Raw genomic sequence first — 16,472 nt, forward strand, 5'->3', positions numbered from 1 at the left:
TTATTTTCAATAGATTCAGGGACAGGAGACAGATGATGTAAAACTTGAATTTGCAGAACAAAACCTACCAAAAGAGGAAACAGAGTTTTTATCAACTTCTCAGATGACCAATTTGCAAGACATTGGTAAATTTTGATTATATACCACGATGTAGTATTTTTATACCAAATATTTTGTCATTTGATTTTTTACTTTAAAATTTGAGACAACCTAGTAGTCTTTGGCATTTCATTACAATCACTCTGGTCTTAGTTTTCTCGTTCTCAAAGTGGAGGGTTTGGACTATTCCTTTCTTTGATCCCTTCTCACTTACTTGTTCTGTGATTCTCAATTGTTTTCAATTTAAAGACATGATATTGGTAGATTTTGGGGTACTACAGACATTAAGTTAGAAGAAATGATCTTGAATTACACTATTCATTTTTTTTTTCATCTGTCAAAATGAGTCTAAATGAAATTCGTTACTACTAGGAAAGCATTATTTTTTCAAAGAAGAATGAATAATCTCTGTAAACAAAAAAAGTGATTGTGCTACTTCAGTAAGAAAGTTGTTTTGAAATGTGTATTTTCTTCTCTTCCTATAATTTAGATGTCAGTTGTAAAAGCAGGTTATCTACTCTGCAAGATTATGAAAACATTAAACAACTTGAAGGACAAATTCAAGAATTAGAAAACCTCATATCCTCTTTGCAGCAACAGTTGAAAGAAACAAAAGAAAACTATGGGGCAGAGATCCATTGTTTGCAGGAAAAGCTTCAAGCTGTTACTGTATCCACAGTTCAGCCAAGGTACCCATCCATTTATAGTCTCATTCAGCAGTATTTATAGCTTAGTAACAATCATAGCATAGTTGTTTTTCAGTAGCAAATGTAACTTAACCAAAGTTCCTTGAAAGAGATGGGATGCCACATTATCGAGAAATAAGAACAGGAGATAATACTTGGAAATGTCTGAAGTAAGTATTGCTATAAACCAAAGATACTCTATTATAGAGATTTTACTTACACCTTTATCTTATAAAGATGGTGGTTGTTGTTAATCTGCTGAATTAAATCAGTGTGTGCTTGTATTATTTATTGTATGCCTGGTCTTTGCTACTTTGATGTGGGGCATACCCAAGAAATATAAGATATGATCATTTCAGTCATGGCTGGACTTTCTCCACCTAGTTGTCTAATACTCAGATTCACTATGTCCAAAATAGAACTCTGGATCTTCCCCTGGAAATTTACTCCTTCTGCAGCCATCTCCATCTAAGGTGACTCTTCTTTCTCTCCTTTTCCTTCTAATCTTTCAAGAAATCCTCTTATCTCTGCCTCCAAAATACATCTAACTTGACCACTTCTTAGTAGCTCCCTGCCATCATCATCTCTTACCTGGGTTACTACAACAACTCATCTCCCTGTTTCTACCCTCTTTTCTAATGTCTGTTCTCAACACATTTCCACAACTTTGCATTTAAAATTTAAGAATTTACTTTTAAAATTTAAGACCGATCATGTTAGTCCCATACTCTTCTTTCCTAACAATGCCTTACTCAGTCCTACATGATGGTTCCTTGTTACCACTTGGACTTTATCTCCTTGCCTGTCTTTATTGTCACACCACACATTTTCCTTGAGATCCTCAGACCTTCGGTATGCTCCTGCTTCAGGGACTTCTCATTATTGTTTCTTCTACCTAGAATGCTCTTTCCCCAGATATTTATATGCCCAACATGCTTACCTTCTTTGGGTCTTTTTGCAAATCTCATATTCTCATGAGGCCTATCCTGATCACCCCATTTAAATTAAAATTGCTGTTTAGAACTCTGTACACTAATTTCCTGCTTAATTTTTTCCCTATTACTTAATATTGCATGTTATATGTATGTAAAGCTCTGTATGTATAAAATAAAAAAAAAAGTCTATTTATATTTGTAGGGGACTTTGTTTGCTTTATTTTCTGCCTTTTATGAAAGACTTCAGGCTCTGTAATGGTGGGGGTTTTGATCATCTGAGTTGTTGATGTATTTCAGACCTTATAATTCCCTCCATGTGGTAGGTGCTCAATAAATATTAAATGAATGAGAGAACAGCTCATAACTTAGTTAGAAAGTATGCTTTAATGTTTAAACTATCTCTATAAAGTGCTCAGAGACTTCATCTAACTTTGGTTGGCTCTGCTGTTCTAGGACAGATATCTTCATAGGCACTTATTAATGGAACCTCAAGCCAAAAAAAATTTTTTTTCTTTGAGACAAAATACTGAATGTCCACACTTGTTTGGAAGCAGTCTGTTTCTCCTTCTTTTACTCAGTGCCAGTGTATAGGCTTTGGAATTATTCATCAGCCTTGACATAGCCTTATAAAGCCTTCATCTTATTTGAGATTGGTGTTTCTTAAACTTGGCCATGCATCAGAAACAGTGCAGGTTTTTGAATACTTAAAATTAGATTACTGGATTATACATTTGGAGAGTCAGACTCAATAGTTTTGAGATGGACCCTGGACATTTGTGTTTGTAGCAAGATAATTCATTTTAATGCAGATAGTTTATGGATTGACATTTCGAAACTACGACTTTGAGTTTTCTGATATGAAAAAATAAGTAGATAGCAGGAAGTCGCTAATAATCAGCTACAATGTTTCAAGTAACCTTCCTTTAATTAGTGATGCTTTCTCTCTGCAACATGAAGAAAAGGGAGTTTTCTGGAAATGAAGACTTACTTTGCATTTATTGAATTTGAGCTTTTGCCAGTTAACCGCCCTCTCTCAGAGGTTTCTGTGGTATTCAGTGGAAGTGTGTTGACAGTACCTTTAAACTAAGACCATTAGTTTTCTCCCACCCCCCCATAAAAGAGGTTTACTGACCCATGCTCACTCCTACTAGTGGTGATGAGTCAAAGTTATTTCTTGTAAATATCATCACATTTTTGGGTACAATTAAGATACTTTTTGAATAAAGAGTATGTGAATAAAGAGCATGCTGTTCTTCTAAGATAGATTTGAACTAGTTTAAAAAATATGTAAAAAATAATTGAATCATTCATTTAACATATATTTGGAGCTGGCCTACTAAAGCCTCTCACAGGTATGCTAGAGCCTCATGGAATGACTATTGACTTTAGAGTCAAATCTGCATCTGACACCTGGTTTAACTTTTTACTGGCTATATGATCTTGGGCAGATTGTTTTAACATACTTAGGTAATAATATTAGGGACAAAGTACCATTAAGATTGTGAGGATTAAATGAAATAATGACTGGAACAAGTTTGGCTAGGTTCATGGAGGAAGCTTTAGATCTATATAAAGTGGCTTTTCTCCCTCAAGGGACTTCAATCTAATCATTGAAATAGACTTACTACAAAACAATTTTTAAGAAGTAGTGGATTAAGGCATGTAACATGGTGATGGAACCAGAGTGCTGGAATTTAAACCCGTGTTTGTGTGTCATCTTTCACTGCACATTTTTGTAATAATTGGCTATTGGAGTTGTTCTAGGGGAAATGGAAATGAAGGGATGAATATCAGATAATGGATTAGAAGAAATGTTGAAAACAAAGTGAAGGGGAAAAATAAAGATGACCTTGTGTTGTTTGAGCTAGAGAACATGGAAAACAGTGCTATGTTAATATAAATAGAGAAGTAAGGCCAGTGGGGAGTAGTACCTTAATTATAAGAGGGGAGCAGTGAGTTTGGTTTTAGCCAGATTTTTTGAATTTCGGATAAACACTTTCAAATGATGTAAAGGTATAAAATGGAGTCATTGTGAACAAAGTACCATTTTTTATTAGAGTTTGGGTCTTAATAATGATAAATAATCAGTAGAGTTTTTTAAGCTATGAGAAAGGAATCAAAACATGGAACCAAGGATCAGAATAGTTGTATGCAAGAAGAAATGAGGAAACAGACAAAATTGTGAGATAGACAAGAACCAGGGAAGGGCAGAGAAGAAACAAAAGGGAGATGAGTTTTGACAGTCATTTAACACGAACCTAGAACACGAATAGACAGTTCACAGAGGAAACCTACAATGCCAATAGAAGTTGTAGGATATATAATCTCAAAAATAAAACCATGTTCTAACAAAGTTCTAAAACTCTTAAGACTCTGTGTTGCTGAAGTTTTGGGTAAATATTTAAATGACACTGTTACGGGAGTAAAATTAATATAACTCTTTGGAATATGGCATTATGTTGAAATGTTAAATATTAAATATTTTAATCTTATTTGTAAGATTTATCATACAGAAAATCCACAAATGTGTGCAAGACATATTTATGAGGATTTATGTTGTAGCATTATTTGTAATAGTGAACTTGTCGAAACAACCAAATGTCTGTCAATAGGGGTTAGTTATATAAGTTATGAAATGAGTTGATGATAACTTGTATCTGGCCAATTTGGGACAGAATGAAAGAAGAGGATAGGAGAGAGAAAGGAGAAGCTGGGCAGGAGGGGGTTGGAATAAAGAAGGCAGCATGGCTGCATATGAAAATAGAAGTGAGACAACTGAACCAGGAAGAAATAGAAAGCCTGAACAGACCTATAACCAGTAAGGAGATTGAAACAGTCATCAAAAATCTCCAAACAAACAAAAGCCCAGGGCCAGATGGCTTCCCAGGGGAATTCTACCAAACATTTAAAGAAGAACTAATTCCTATTCTCCTGAAACTGTTCCAAAAAATAAAAACGGAAGGAAAACTTCCAAACTCATTTTATGAGGCCAGCATCACCTTGATCCCAAAACCAGACAAAGATCCCATCAAAAAAGAGAACTACAGACCAATATCCTTGATGAACAGATGCAAAAATTCTCGCCAAAATACTAGCCAATAGGATTCAACAGTACATTAAAAGGATTATTCACCACGACCCAGTGGGATTTATTCCAGGGCTGCAAGGTTGGTTCAACATCCGCAAATCAATCAATGTGATACAACACATTAATAAAAGAAAGAACAAGAACCATATGATACTCTCAATAGATGCTGAAAAAGCATTTGACAAAGTACAGCATCCCTTCCTGATCAAAACTCTTCAAAGTGTAGGGATAGAGGGCACATACCTCAATATTATCAAAGCCAGATATGAAAAACCCACCGCAAATATCATTCTCAATGGAGAAAAACTGAAAGCTTTTCTGCTAAGGTCAGGAACATAGCAGGGATGTCCATTATCACCACTGCTATTCAACATAGTACTAGAAGTCCTAGCCTCAGCAATCAGATAACAAAAGGAAATTAAAGGCATCCAGATTGGCAAAGAAGAAGTCAAACTCTCACTCTTCGCAGATGATATGATACTATATGTGGAAAACCCAAAAGACTCCACTCCAAAACTGCTAGAACTTATACAGGAATTCAGTAAAGTGTCAGGATATAAAATCAATGCACAGAAATCAGTTGCATTTCTCTACACAAACAACAAGACAGAAGAAAGAGAAATTAAGGAGTCCATCCCATTTACAATTGCACCCAAAACTATAAGATACCTAGGAATAAACCTAACCAAAGAGGCTAAGAATCTATACACAGAAAACTATAAAGTACTCATGAAAGAAATTGAGGAAGACACAAAGAAATGGAAAAATGTTCCATGCTCCTGGATTGGAAGAATAAACATTGTGAAAATGTCTATGCTACCTAAAGCAATCTACACATTTAATGCAATTCCTATCAAAATACCATCCTTTTTTTTTTTTTTTTCAAAGAAATGGAACAAATAATCCTAAAATTTATATGGAACCAGAAAAGACCTCGAATAGCCAAAGGAATATTGAAAAAGAAAGCCAAAGTTGGTGGCATCACAGTTCCAGACTTCAAGCTCTCTTACAAAGCTGTCATCATCAAGACAGCATGGTACTGGCACAAAAACAGACACATAGATCAATGGAACAGAATAGAGAGCCCAGAAATAGACCCTCAACTCTATGGTCAACTAATCTTTGACAATGCAGGAAAGAATGTCCAATGGAAAAAAGACAGCCTCTTCAACAAATGGTGTTGGGAAAATTGGACAGCCACATGCAGAAAAATGAAATTGGACCATTTCTTTACACCACACACGAAAATAGACTCAAAATGGATGAAGGACCTCAATGTGAGAAAGGAATCCATCAAAATCCTTGAGGAGAACACAGGCAACAACCTCTTCGACCTCAGCCACAGCAACATCTTCCTAGGAACATTCCCAAAGGCAAGGGAAGCAAGGGCAAAAACGAACTATTGGGATTTTATCAAGATCAAAAGCTTTTGCACAGCAAAGGAAACAGTTAACAAAACCAAAAGACAACTGACAGAATGGGAGAAGATATTTGCAAATGACATATCAGATAAAGGGCTAGTGTCCAAAATCTATAAAGAACTTAGCAAACTCAACACCCACAGAACAGATAATCCAATCAAGAAATGGGCAGAAGACATGAACAGACATTCTTGCAAAGAAGACATCCACATGGCCAACAGACACATGAAAAAGTGCTCCACATCACTCGACATCAGGGAAATACAAATCAAAACCACAATGAGATATCACCTCACCCCCGTCAGAATGGCTAAAATTAACAAGTCAGGAAATGACAGATGCTGGCGAGGATGCGGAGAAAGGGGAACCCTCCTACACTGTTGGTGGGAATGCAAGCTGGTGCAACCACTCTGGAAAACAGCATGGAGGGTCCTCAAAATGTTGAAAATAGAACTACCCTGTGACCCAGCAATTGCACTACTGGGTATTTACCCTAAAGATACAAACGTAATGATCCGAAGGGGCACGTGCACCCAAATGTTTATAGCAGCAATGTCTACAATAGCCAAACGATGGAAAGAACCTAGATGTCCATCAACAGACGAATGGATAAAGAAGATGTGGTATATATACACAATGGAATACCATGCAGCCATCAAAAGAAATGAAATCTTGCCATTTGCGACGACGTGGATGGAACTAGAGGGTATCAGGCTTAGCGAAATAAGTCAATCGGAGAAAGACAACTATCATATGATCTCCCTGATATGAGGGAGAGGAGATGCAACATGGGGAGTTACGGTTGTAGGAGAAGAGTAAATGAAACAAGATGGGATTGGGAGGGAGACAAACCATAAGTGACTCTTAATCTCACAAAACAAACTGAGGGTTGATGGGGGGAGGGGTGTTGGGAGGGGCGGTGGGGTTATGGACATTGGGGAGGGTATGTGCTATGGTGAGTGCTGTGAAGTGTGTAAACCTGGCGATTCACAGACCTGTACCCCTGGGGATAAAAATACATTATATGTTTATAAAAAAATAAATTAAAAAAAAAATAGAACTGAGAAATTGTATTACTCAGAAAAAGTTATAATTAGCCCCTTTGTTCTTTTTCCCATGGTTACTAAATATTAATCTTACCTTGTTTTTATGACCCAAGTTCAACATTATAAGAAAAAAATCACTTTTTTACAAAATAATACCTGTAAAACAATATAGAATAAAGACATGAACACCAAAAAATAAATGAATAGATTAAAAACAAAAAATATCTGGAAGTGTCTGTATAAATTAAGAGTCTTCCTTTTCTTGCCTCTGCTCCCCAGTTCTGCTAGAGTTAATCATTGTTACTTTTGACATGTATTCATCCAGATGTTTTTTCTGTGTGTGTGTAAATGATTTTTAATAAAAAATGAGATTTTACAGACTTTTACTCGGAATAAAACTTTTTAAAAATGTCTGTCTGTACCTGTAAATAGCTCTACATCATGTATTTTTAGTACACTTTCTAAAATGGCATAAAATTCAATGGTTTGTTGAAATATTCTCTCATTCAGTTGTGTTACTTTAGTTGTAAATGAAAAAATTAGTCAAAAATACTATTTAAGTCACAATACCTGTAACTCTTGATCTCTCCTCTTTTTTGCCCCTGCCCTAATACACATTTTATGCATGCTGTAAATTTGAACTAACAGTAAAACTCACAGTTCTATTTCCTTCACTCTCTTTTGTTTAGTTTCTCCATTGATTCAATGGTAATAACTGAATCTGATGTCCAGAAAACAGTATATCCTGGAAGTTGTCTAAACCAGAACATTGATGGTACAGTAGAGGTATTGTATCTTTAAACTGTTGTGTGCACTGATTTTATTTTTCTTACTGTCTTTTTTATATCTACAGTAATTATCCAATTTAATATTTGCTGAGAGGTAAGCATAATATATAAAGTCTTATATAAAAGACCCAGAATAATATATAAATAAAGAAATTTAATGTATTTTCGTAGCATAGGACTAACACAGTTAAAATTGAGAGTTTTTTTCTCTCTAAAAATGTTCTAATTTAAAATTTTTCTTCGTTTGTATAACATTAGCTATATTAACAAATTAGTTTCAGTGCCCTTGCAACAGCTTTTCTTGCCACCAGAGGAAGTTGAGCCAGTCCACGTCTAGAATAGTATTTAGGAATCCTCAAAATTCCCAAAAGATGTTATGGCTGGAACAATAGACAAGGCTTCCTTCAGCACAGGCCATCTGATATATAAAAGTCCCTCATCTTTTACAGTATAGGCCAGCACATTCTGCCTGTCCTCAACATTTTATATACTCCCATTTCGTAGCCACTTTTCTGAAACTTGCAGCTGCAAAACCCTTATCTTAATTCAGTAGATTTTTGATTCTTAACTCCTATAGAAAACAAAGATCATTGCATTCTCTTGTTTTGGATAGAGAGGAGAGATGTTGGCTACATATCTTGATTCTTCTATACTCATCCTCTATGGAGTATTCAGATAATTAATAAACAGCTTTGATGCTGAAAATGTGTTTCTACTTTTTTTTAAACTTTGTTTTTTCTAGTTTAAAGGTAATTTGTATTTGCAGAGAATTGGACAGTATTAATAAATATTAGGAAGATAAAAATTGCTTATAATTTCATAAGCAAAGATAGCCACTGTTAACATTCTTAAAATTAAATACTTCTTAATTATATTTATGAAGTGTCTTTATTGCACTATATTGTAATTAGAATATATAAATATATTTCTCACTTAGCATCATTAAGTTCAGTGTAGTAAGTACATTTTTTGTAAGTACATTATTTAGTAGAATTATACACTAGAATTATTCACCAGAATTATTATTTTTAAGTAAGAGCAGAACTAAAACATACTTATTGGAACTTCGCAGAACTTTTCTAAGAGACATTGATATTTTGAGGATATTTGAGGGTAGAAGTTTAAAAATAAGTGATGTATAATTAGTATAAACAAGTATGTTATATTTTGCTTTTTAATTTAGTTTTCTGGTGATTTTGGAGTGAAACAGGAAACAAATATGGTTAAGTTGCTGGAAAAACAGTACCAAGAACGATTAGAAGAAGAAGTAGCTAAGGTAAGTTTATACTTTGGCAGGTTATTATGGTTTATATTCCCTTCAAGCTTCAAAAACCATAGATTTTAGGGGTGCCTGGGTGGCTCAGTGGGTTAAAGCCTCTGCCTTTGGCTCAGGTCATGATCCCAGTGTCCTGGGATCAAGCCCCACATCGTGCTCTCTGCTCGGCAGGGAACCTGCTCTCTGCTCGGCAGGGAACCTGCTTCCTCCTCTCTCTCTGCCTGCCTTTCTGCATACTTGTGATCTCTGTCAAATAAATAAATAAAATCTTTAAAAAAAACAACAACAAAGATTTTATTGATAGTAATGCATTTTTTTTTTTAAGTTTAACTATTTTAGTAGTCTCTATACCCAACATGAGGCTCGAACTCATGACCCTAGAGTCAAATGCTCCACTGATCAAGCCACCCAGGTACCCCTGCACTTTATTTTTTATCAACCGCATTTGCCTTTAAATGGATCATTCTGTGAATTTTTCTTTAAGAAAAGCATTTTTCTTAATATGGGATAGTAATTAGAAACTTTTCAGGGACGTCTTGGTGGCACAGTTGGTTAAGCATCTGCCTTCATCTCAGATCATGATCCCAGGGTCTTGGGATCTAGCCCCATATCGGGTTCCCTGCCCAACAGGAAGTCTTCGTCTCTGTCTCCCTCTCCTCCTGCTTGTGCTCTCTCTCTCTCTCGTGCTCTCTCTCAAATAAATTAATAGATCCTTAAAAAAAAAAAGTTTTTAGAATGCCATAACAAGTCTTTATAAATTTGTTGCCTTGTGAGTAATATCTTGTAATGGAGTTTCACCTACCCTGAAGGTGGGGAATATGGTAGGAAATGAGATAGAAAGTGGTTAGTCTTCTATATATTCTCTTTGCTTATCTCCTCCCAGAGAAATTACTATAATGTTAACTATAGATACCGTTAGCTGCTATGCCCAGAGGTATTCTTTTAAACTCTTCTCTCTCTCTCTCAAATAAATAAATAAGTAAATCTTTAAAAAAATAAAATGCATATGCCTGATTGGGGTCTTATATTGGAACAGTTAAATTCTGATTTTCTTTGCTGCTTTTTTTAAATACTTCAGCTGTTCCAGTATAACAATCCCCGTGGATATGGGCACTTTAAAGGAGGAGGATTGATAAGGTATACAAGAAATACATAAGGAATTAGGTTAAACATAAATTAGAAGGGGAAGACCCAAGGAAGTATTACGGGCTGAAGGACTTAATCACTTCTGTATTTGTATTGAATGTCTGCTTCTTGGAGATCAAGGTAAAAAGTGAGGCACCATAGCTCTGCTTATCTAGTTCTTTAAAGAAATGCAGATTTTCTCTTGCACATCACTCTTAAAAAAATTTCCCAAGTGAAATGTGATAGCAGGGCATCATAGCAATTATGAGCATGAGGCTTGATATAGGATAGACCATGCTTTAAATTCTTGTTCTTCTGACTTACTAGATTTATGATCTTAGGAAAGTTACTTAACTTCTGAGTCTATTTTCTCTGTGTGAAAGGAGGATAAAAAAGGAATAAGTAATTTTTATAAGGATTCAGTGAACTAATCTACATAAACCACCTAGCAGATGATAAAGACTCATAAATGAAATTTTTAAAGTAGTCATATTACTGTGATAATGGTGATGTTATAAATATGAATTTTTTAAAGATTTTATTTACTCGTTTGAGGCAGAGAGATTGACAGAGGATGAATAGGGGGAGAGGCAGAGGAAGAGGGAGAAGCAGACTCCCTACTGAACCAAGAGCCCAATGGGGGACCGTACCCCAGGACCCAGGGATCATGAAGGTAGATGTTTAACCATCTGAGTCACCCAGGTGCCGATAAATATTTTTTGTAAGACATTAGTCAGCTAAGCAGATGGCAGAGCACCAAAGTGTATAGGTCATTGAAAACTGTCCCTAAGACATCCAAAGTACTGTAGTCCAAGAGATTCAGCATGATTCTAGAATACAGATTGTTGACATTCACTACCAATACTGATAGGATTATACTCTATACTCTTAGATAGGATGTTGGAAAAAGATTGAGAACCCTTGTTTCAAAAATATAGGGTGTATAGAAGAAGCCCAGTTAGGGGTAGTGATTCCTAATATACATCATATTAGATTTAACCTGTGATTTGTGTACTTACTACTGAAAATAAACATTTATTTACATTTCACTGCCAGAGAGTGTTTTAAGTGCTAGGATATAGCAGAGGTAAAAGGAGATGAAGTGTTTACTCCCATAGATCTTACATTCTAGTTGGTGCAGATGGACCCTGTATAGATGGTGGTAAGTACTATGAAAAGAAAACAAACCTGGATAATAGAACTATTAGGAAATCCCATGATGTTATTGATACAAGGTTATCACGGAAGACCTCTTAAAGTAGTAGAAGAACCCTGAAGGAAATGGGAGAGTAAATCACGAAGGTAACAGATTGAGTACCTTTTGAGAAAGTGGAATGAAAGAGAAAGAAAAAGTCAAGAATTACTCCAATGAATGTTTCAAAGAGGTGGCCAGGAAGAATTGGTAGGAGTGTGAAGACTAGTTGCCCAGCCACAGCTGTGCTGAATTAGAGGACAGTTTGATTCAGTCCTACCACCCTCACAGTTAGGGGACCCATTTGATGAAATATTGTGAAATCCTGGAACAGATTTATCTTCGCAGCAGATGTAGCTGGATACAGGAGGAAGAAATAAAAGGAAAAAAGGCAAAGGCTTGCCCTTCAGGGAAGGTATTGCTCTAGGTTATTTGACATAAGCAACTGGGAGAATGAAGTTGCTATTAGGTGTCAGAAAAGACTGCAAAACAGTAGTTTTTGGAGAGGAGAGGTAGACCTTCAACATAAGAATACAGACCCACTAAATGCAAACACTTCATAAATGTTTAAAAATAAATATTGAAGAAGTGGTTGGTTATATGAATCTAGAGTTCAGGAAATAGATAAGACTAGACATGAAAATATGGTGACCTGTAGGGCAGTGTTTTTCAAACTGTGAGTTATAACTCATCTTTAAGTTATAAAAACAGTCTATTAGTTTGGGTCCAGGATTTTAACATAATAACATAATAGGAAAGTTCAATTATATAAATATATACACACATAAGGGCGCCTGGCTGGCTCTGTTGGGGAGATGCTCTTAATCTCTGGGTTTTGAGTTCAAGCCCCATGTTGGGTATGGAGCCTACTTAAAAATTAATAATAATAAAACACGGGTACCTATGTATGCTTTGGGTGTCAACATAAAATATTTTTTATTGGTATGTATGTGTTTACCATGGTTACAGTGAGAAAATTTGAAAAACACTAATGTAGTGACTATATATAGTAGAGAGGTCTGGGGGCTGAGTCTGTATAATGCTAATGTTGAGAGGTCAGAGAAATGAGGAAGAACAAAGAAGATGGAGAAAAAGCAGTGAATTAAATATGGGAAGAACAAAGATTGCATTACAGTAGACAAGTATTAAAAGTATATGGAGAAGAGAATGTATTAAACTGTCAAAGCTTTCTGATAGGTCAAGAATGATTAGAACTGCAAATTAATTATTGGATTTTACAATGTGAAATCATGGGTGACTTTCACAAAAACACATTTGATGGGGTGATGCAGACGAACTGATTAGATTGGATTTGAGATGGTGAAGGGGAAGAATGAAGAATGAATTTTACTTGAAAGAGGATCAGAGAAATAGAGTGGTAGCTCAGTGTAATAGAGGGAGCCAAGCAGTACCTTTTTGTTATTGCTGTTTTTGTTTCTGTTTAAGAAGAAAGATATCATATTTCCTTGTTAATAGAGATTATTAAAGAGAGAAGGAAAAAAAATAGCTAATTCAGGAGAGAGAGAAATAGTTGTTGGAGCAGTGTCCCTGAGAAGAGAGGAGATGCAGTCCCTGGAAGGTTGCCATTAGATAGGAGCATGACAGTTTAATCCATAATAACAAGAAGGAAGGCAGAGAATATTTGCTTCATGATTCAAGATGTGTTCAGATACAGTATTTCGAGCTTTGGAAGTTCTCTTCTGATTGCTTCTATTTTCTCACTAAAATAAGAAGAAAGATCAGCACCTGAGAATGAGAAAGGAAGAGAAGATACTGAAGGTTTAAGGAGAGAGGGCTGTCTAGGAGAAGGAATAAAAAATGGAAAAGACACGGGAAATTGAGTAGATTTGGCCAGTGTCCTGAAGGGCTCATGCAAGGATAATAGTTACAGATTAAAATAAGACCAGTCAGCTTGGTTGGATTTTTTTTTTTTCCTCCTCAGCTAAGCTCATTTTACACAGGCAGAGACTACACAGAGTCACCTGTAATCATAGGTGGAATTTCCTTAGATAGGATAGTGAAATGGAAAGGAGAGAATAACGAGGTAATTGAGTCTTCCAGTTGAGTTTTTTAGTTTTCAGACCATACAGCTCTTTTAATTATTTGTTACTCATTTCTAGCCAAAGAAAGTGATCTTTATGATACAGACTTTTCAGAATTTCAAAAGCTTCCTTTGTAACCTAACCTAAGAATACAGACCCATTAAATGCAAATTGTTGTTGTTATCATCTTTCCTGAGGTATAATTTGCATATAATGAAATTCACCAGCTGTAAGTGCAAAATTTGGTGAGTTTTAACAGGATGTTTAGTTATGAAACCAACTCAAAATGGAGATATAAAACATTTCCATCACCCCCAAGTTTGTTCATATTCCTTTGGAGACAATCACCTTCTTTTTATATTGCTGGATTCTGTTTGCTAATATTTTGTCAAGGATAATTATGTTTGTTTTCGTGAGGAACATCATCCATAGTTTTGTTTTCTTGTATTGTCTTTGGCTATGATATCAGGATAATGCTGGCCTTGTAAAGTGTTGAAATATATTCCCTCTTCTCTTTCCCTCTTTCTGGAAGAATTTATGTAGAATTGGTTTATTTTATTTTATTTTATTTTATTTTGGGGGAGGGGGCAGAGGGAGAGGTACAAGCAGACTCTGCACCGAGCATGGAGCCCAGTGTGGGGTTCAGTCTCACGACCCTGAGATCATGACCTGAGCTGAAATCAAGAGTAGACACTCAACCAACTGAGCCATCCTGGCACCATGATACTATTTTATTCTTAAATATTTTGTAGAATTTGCTAGTGAAACCAACAGGGCCTGGAGTTTTCCTTTACAGAAGGCTTTGTTAATCTAGGTATTCAATTTCTTTAATAGATTTTTTTTTTAAGGTAATCTATTCCTTTTAGAGTGAGCATTGTTAGTTTGTGTCACTCAAGGAATTGGTCCATTTCATCTAAACTGTTGAATTTATGTTGGTGAAGTTGTTTCTGCTATTCCTTTATCACTTAATGTTTGTGGGATCTGTATGTTATCTCTGTTTTCTCTTTTTTCTTTCTCATTTGAGCTAGAAGTTTATCAGTTGTATTGATATTGTCAAGGATCCAGCTTTTGGGTTTTCAAAAAATTGCTTTTGTTTTACTTTCATTGATGGCTTTTATTTTTTACTTGTTTCTGCTTGCTTTGGGTTTAATTTGCTTTCTTTTTCAGGTTTCCTAAAAGACCTTTCCTCTTTCCTAATACATATATTTAACTGCTGTAAGTTTCCCTTTAAGCACATCTTTAAACTGCGTTCAACACGTTTTCATTCAATCGAAATATTTGATTTCTTTTGCGACATCTTTGATTCATGAGTAACTTAGAAATATATTGTTAAATTTCTACATTTTAGGGGTTTTCAGATATCTCCCTGTTAATTTAATGTATAATTTTTAATTTCTTTGTGGTCAGACATACCCTGTATGATTTCAGTTTACTTTTTTTTTTTAAGATTTTATTTATTCATTCGACAGACAGAGATCACAAGTAGGCAGAGAGGCAGGCAGGGGAGGGGGGAAGCAGGCTCCCTGCTGAGCAGAGAGCCCGATGTAGGGCTTGATCCCAGGACCCTGAGATTATGACCTGAACCAAAGGCAGAGGCTTAACCCACTGAGCCACCCAGGCGCCCCTCAGTTTACTTTATTGCCCTAAATATGTTCTGGTTGAATGTTCCGTGCATATTTGAAAAGAATGAGTATTCTGCTGTTGTTCAGACTTCAAGTTTTCCTCTGGTATTATTTCTCTTCAGCCTGCCATGGCAACAAATTTGGCATATAACATACTGTATGTCATCTAATTTTTGAATTGTATATTGAACATTTTGAATATTGTGTGGACACTGGGTCTTAAAATATTCTGGAAAATATGAATTATTTTTTAAAAATAGTCCAAATAGGGACAGACCACAAGTTCTGTTTCACCTTCCTCACACAAATTTCTTCAACTTTTGATGCCCTCTGCAGTTTGCTTGCTTTTGTTTACTTTTCAGATCTCTCTGGTAGTTGCTTTTATATTTTGTTCACTTTTCAGTTTTCAGAGAGGGGCCATAGTGGGTTTCATTTGTGCTAACTAGAATTACAAATCTCTGTCTTATGTTTTTTATTCCACAATTTAGATAGAATTATTGCTTCATACCTATCAGCATTTAGATTTATCTACATATTTACAAAAAATTTTAATGCTCTAATCCTTTTTGCATCTAATGGCTGCGTTCTAGGATCTTTTTCTGCCTTTTGAGGGACATCCTTTAGAAATTCTTTTACTTACAATCTACTGGAGTAAACTTTTTATTGCATGCTTTTATTTTGCTTTTATTCCTGAAAGATGGTTTTATTGACCATTCAAATCTGGGTTGACAGTTATTTTAATGTCATAACTTTAAAGATAACCTTTCATTGTTTTCTGATTTCCTCTTGTTTCTGCTAAGAAAGTCCTTGTCATTTTAATTGTTGTTCCCTCATAGGTAATACATCTTTTTATTCTAGAAACATTTAAAAACTTTTTGGTGTTCTCTTTATTTGTCCTTCCAAGATTCATTTTTCTTCTCCATTAGGAGCGATGCCTTATGTGTTCTCATCTATACCCATGAAAGAGTTCCTTTCCATTATTCTCTAATATATCCTCCTGACACAGTGGTTAGATGTTGGATGAACATTCCCACTCTATCCTTCATCTCTCTGCTTCTCTTTCATATTTTTAATCTTTTTGTCTGTGTTGCATTCTTAGTATTGAGAGACAAGCAGATCAGATTCAGGACAGGAAATTAAAGTAAAAGCTAG

General features: G+C 35.4%; 1 protein-coding gene across 10 annotated transcripts in view; it reads left to right on the forward strand.

The window, feature by feature from the left end:
• AKAP9 (A-kinase anchoring protein 9) overlaps positions 1-16,472 on the forward strand; it is a 161,840-nt gene that overhangs the window by 65,159 nt on the left and 80,209 nt on the right. For all 10 annotated transcript variants that reach the window (XM_047696033.1, XM_047696042.1, XM_047696043.1 and 7 more), the window contains 4 exons: positions 14-125; positions 590-788; positions 7,965-8,061; positions 9,247-9,339. In XM_047696033.1, coding sequence (XP_047551989.1) covers positions 14-125; positions 590-788; positions 7,965-8,061; positions 9,247-9,339 — 501 coding nt within the window. The remainder of the gene's footprint in view (positions 1-13; positions 126-589; positions 789-7,964; positions 8,062-9,246; positions 9,340-16,472) is intronic.

The sequence above is a fragment of the Lutra lutra genome, chromosome 11 (assembly GCF_902655055.1).
Source record: "Lutra lutra chromosome 11, mLutLut1.2, whole genome shotgun sequence".
In the NCBI taxonomy this organism is placed as follows: domain Eukaryota; kingdom Metazoa; phylum Chordata; class Mammalia; order Carnivora; family Mustelidae; genus Lutra; species Lutra lutra.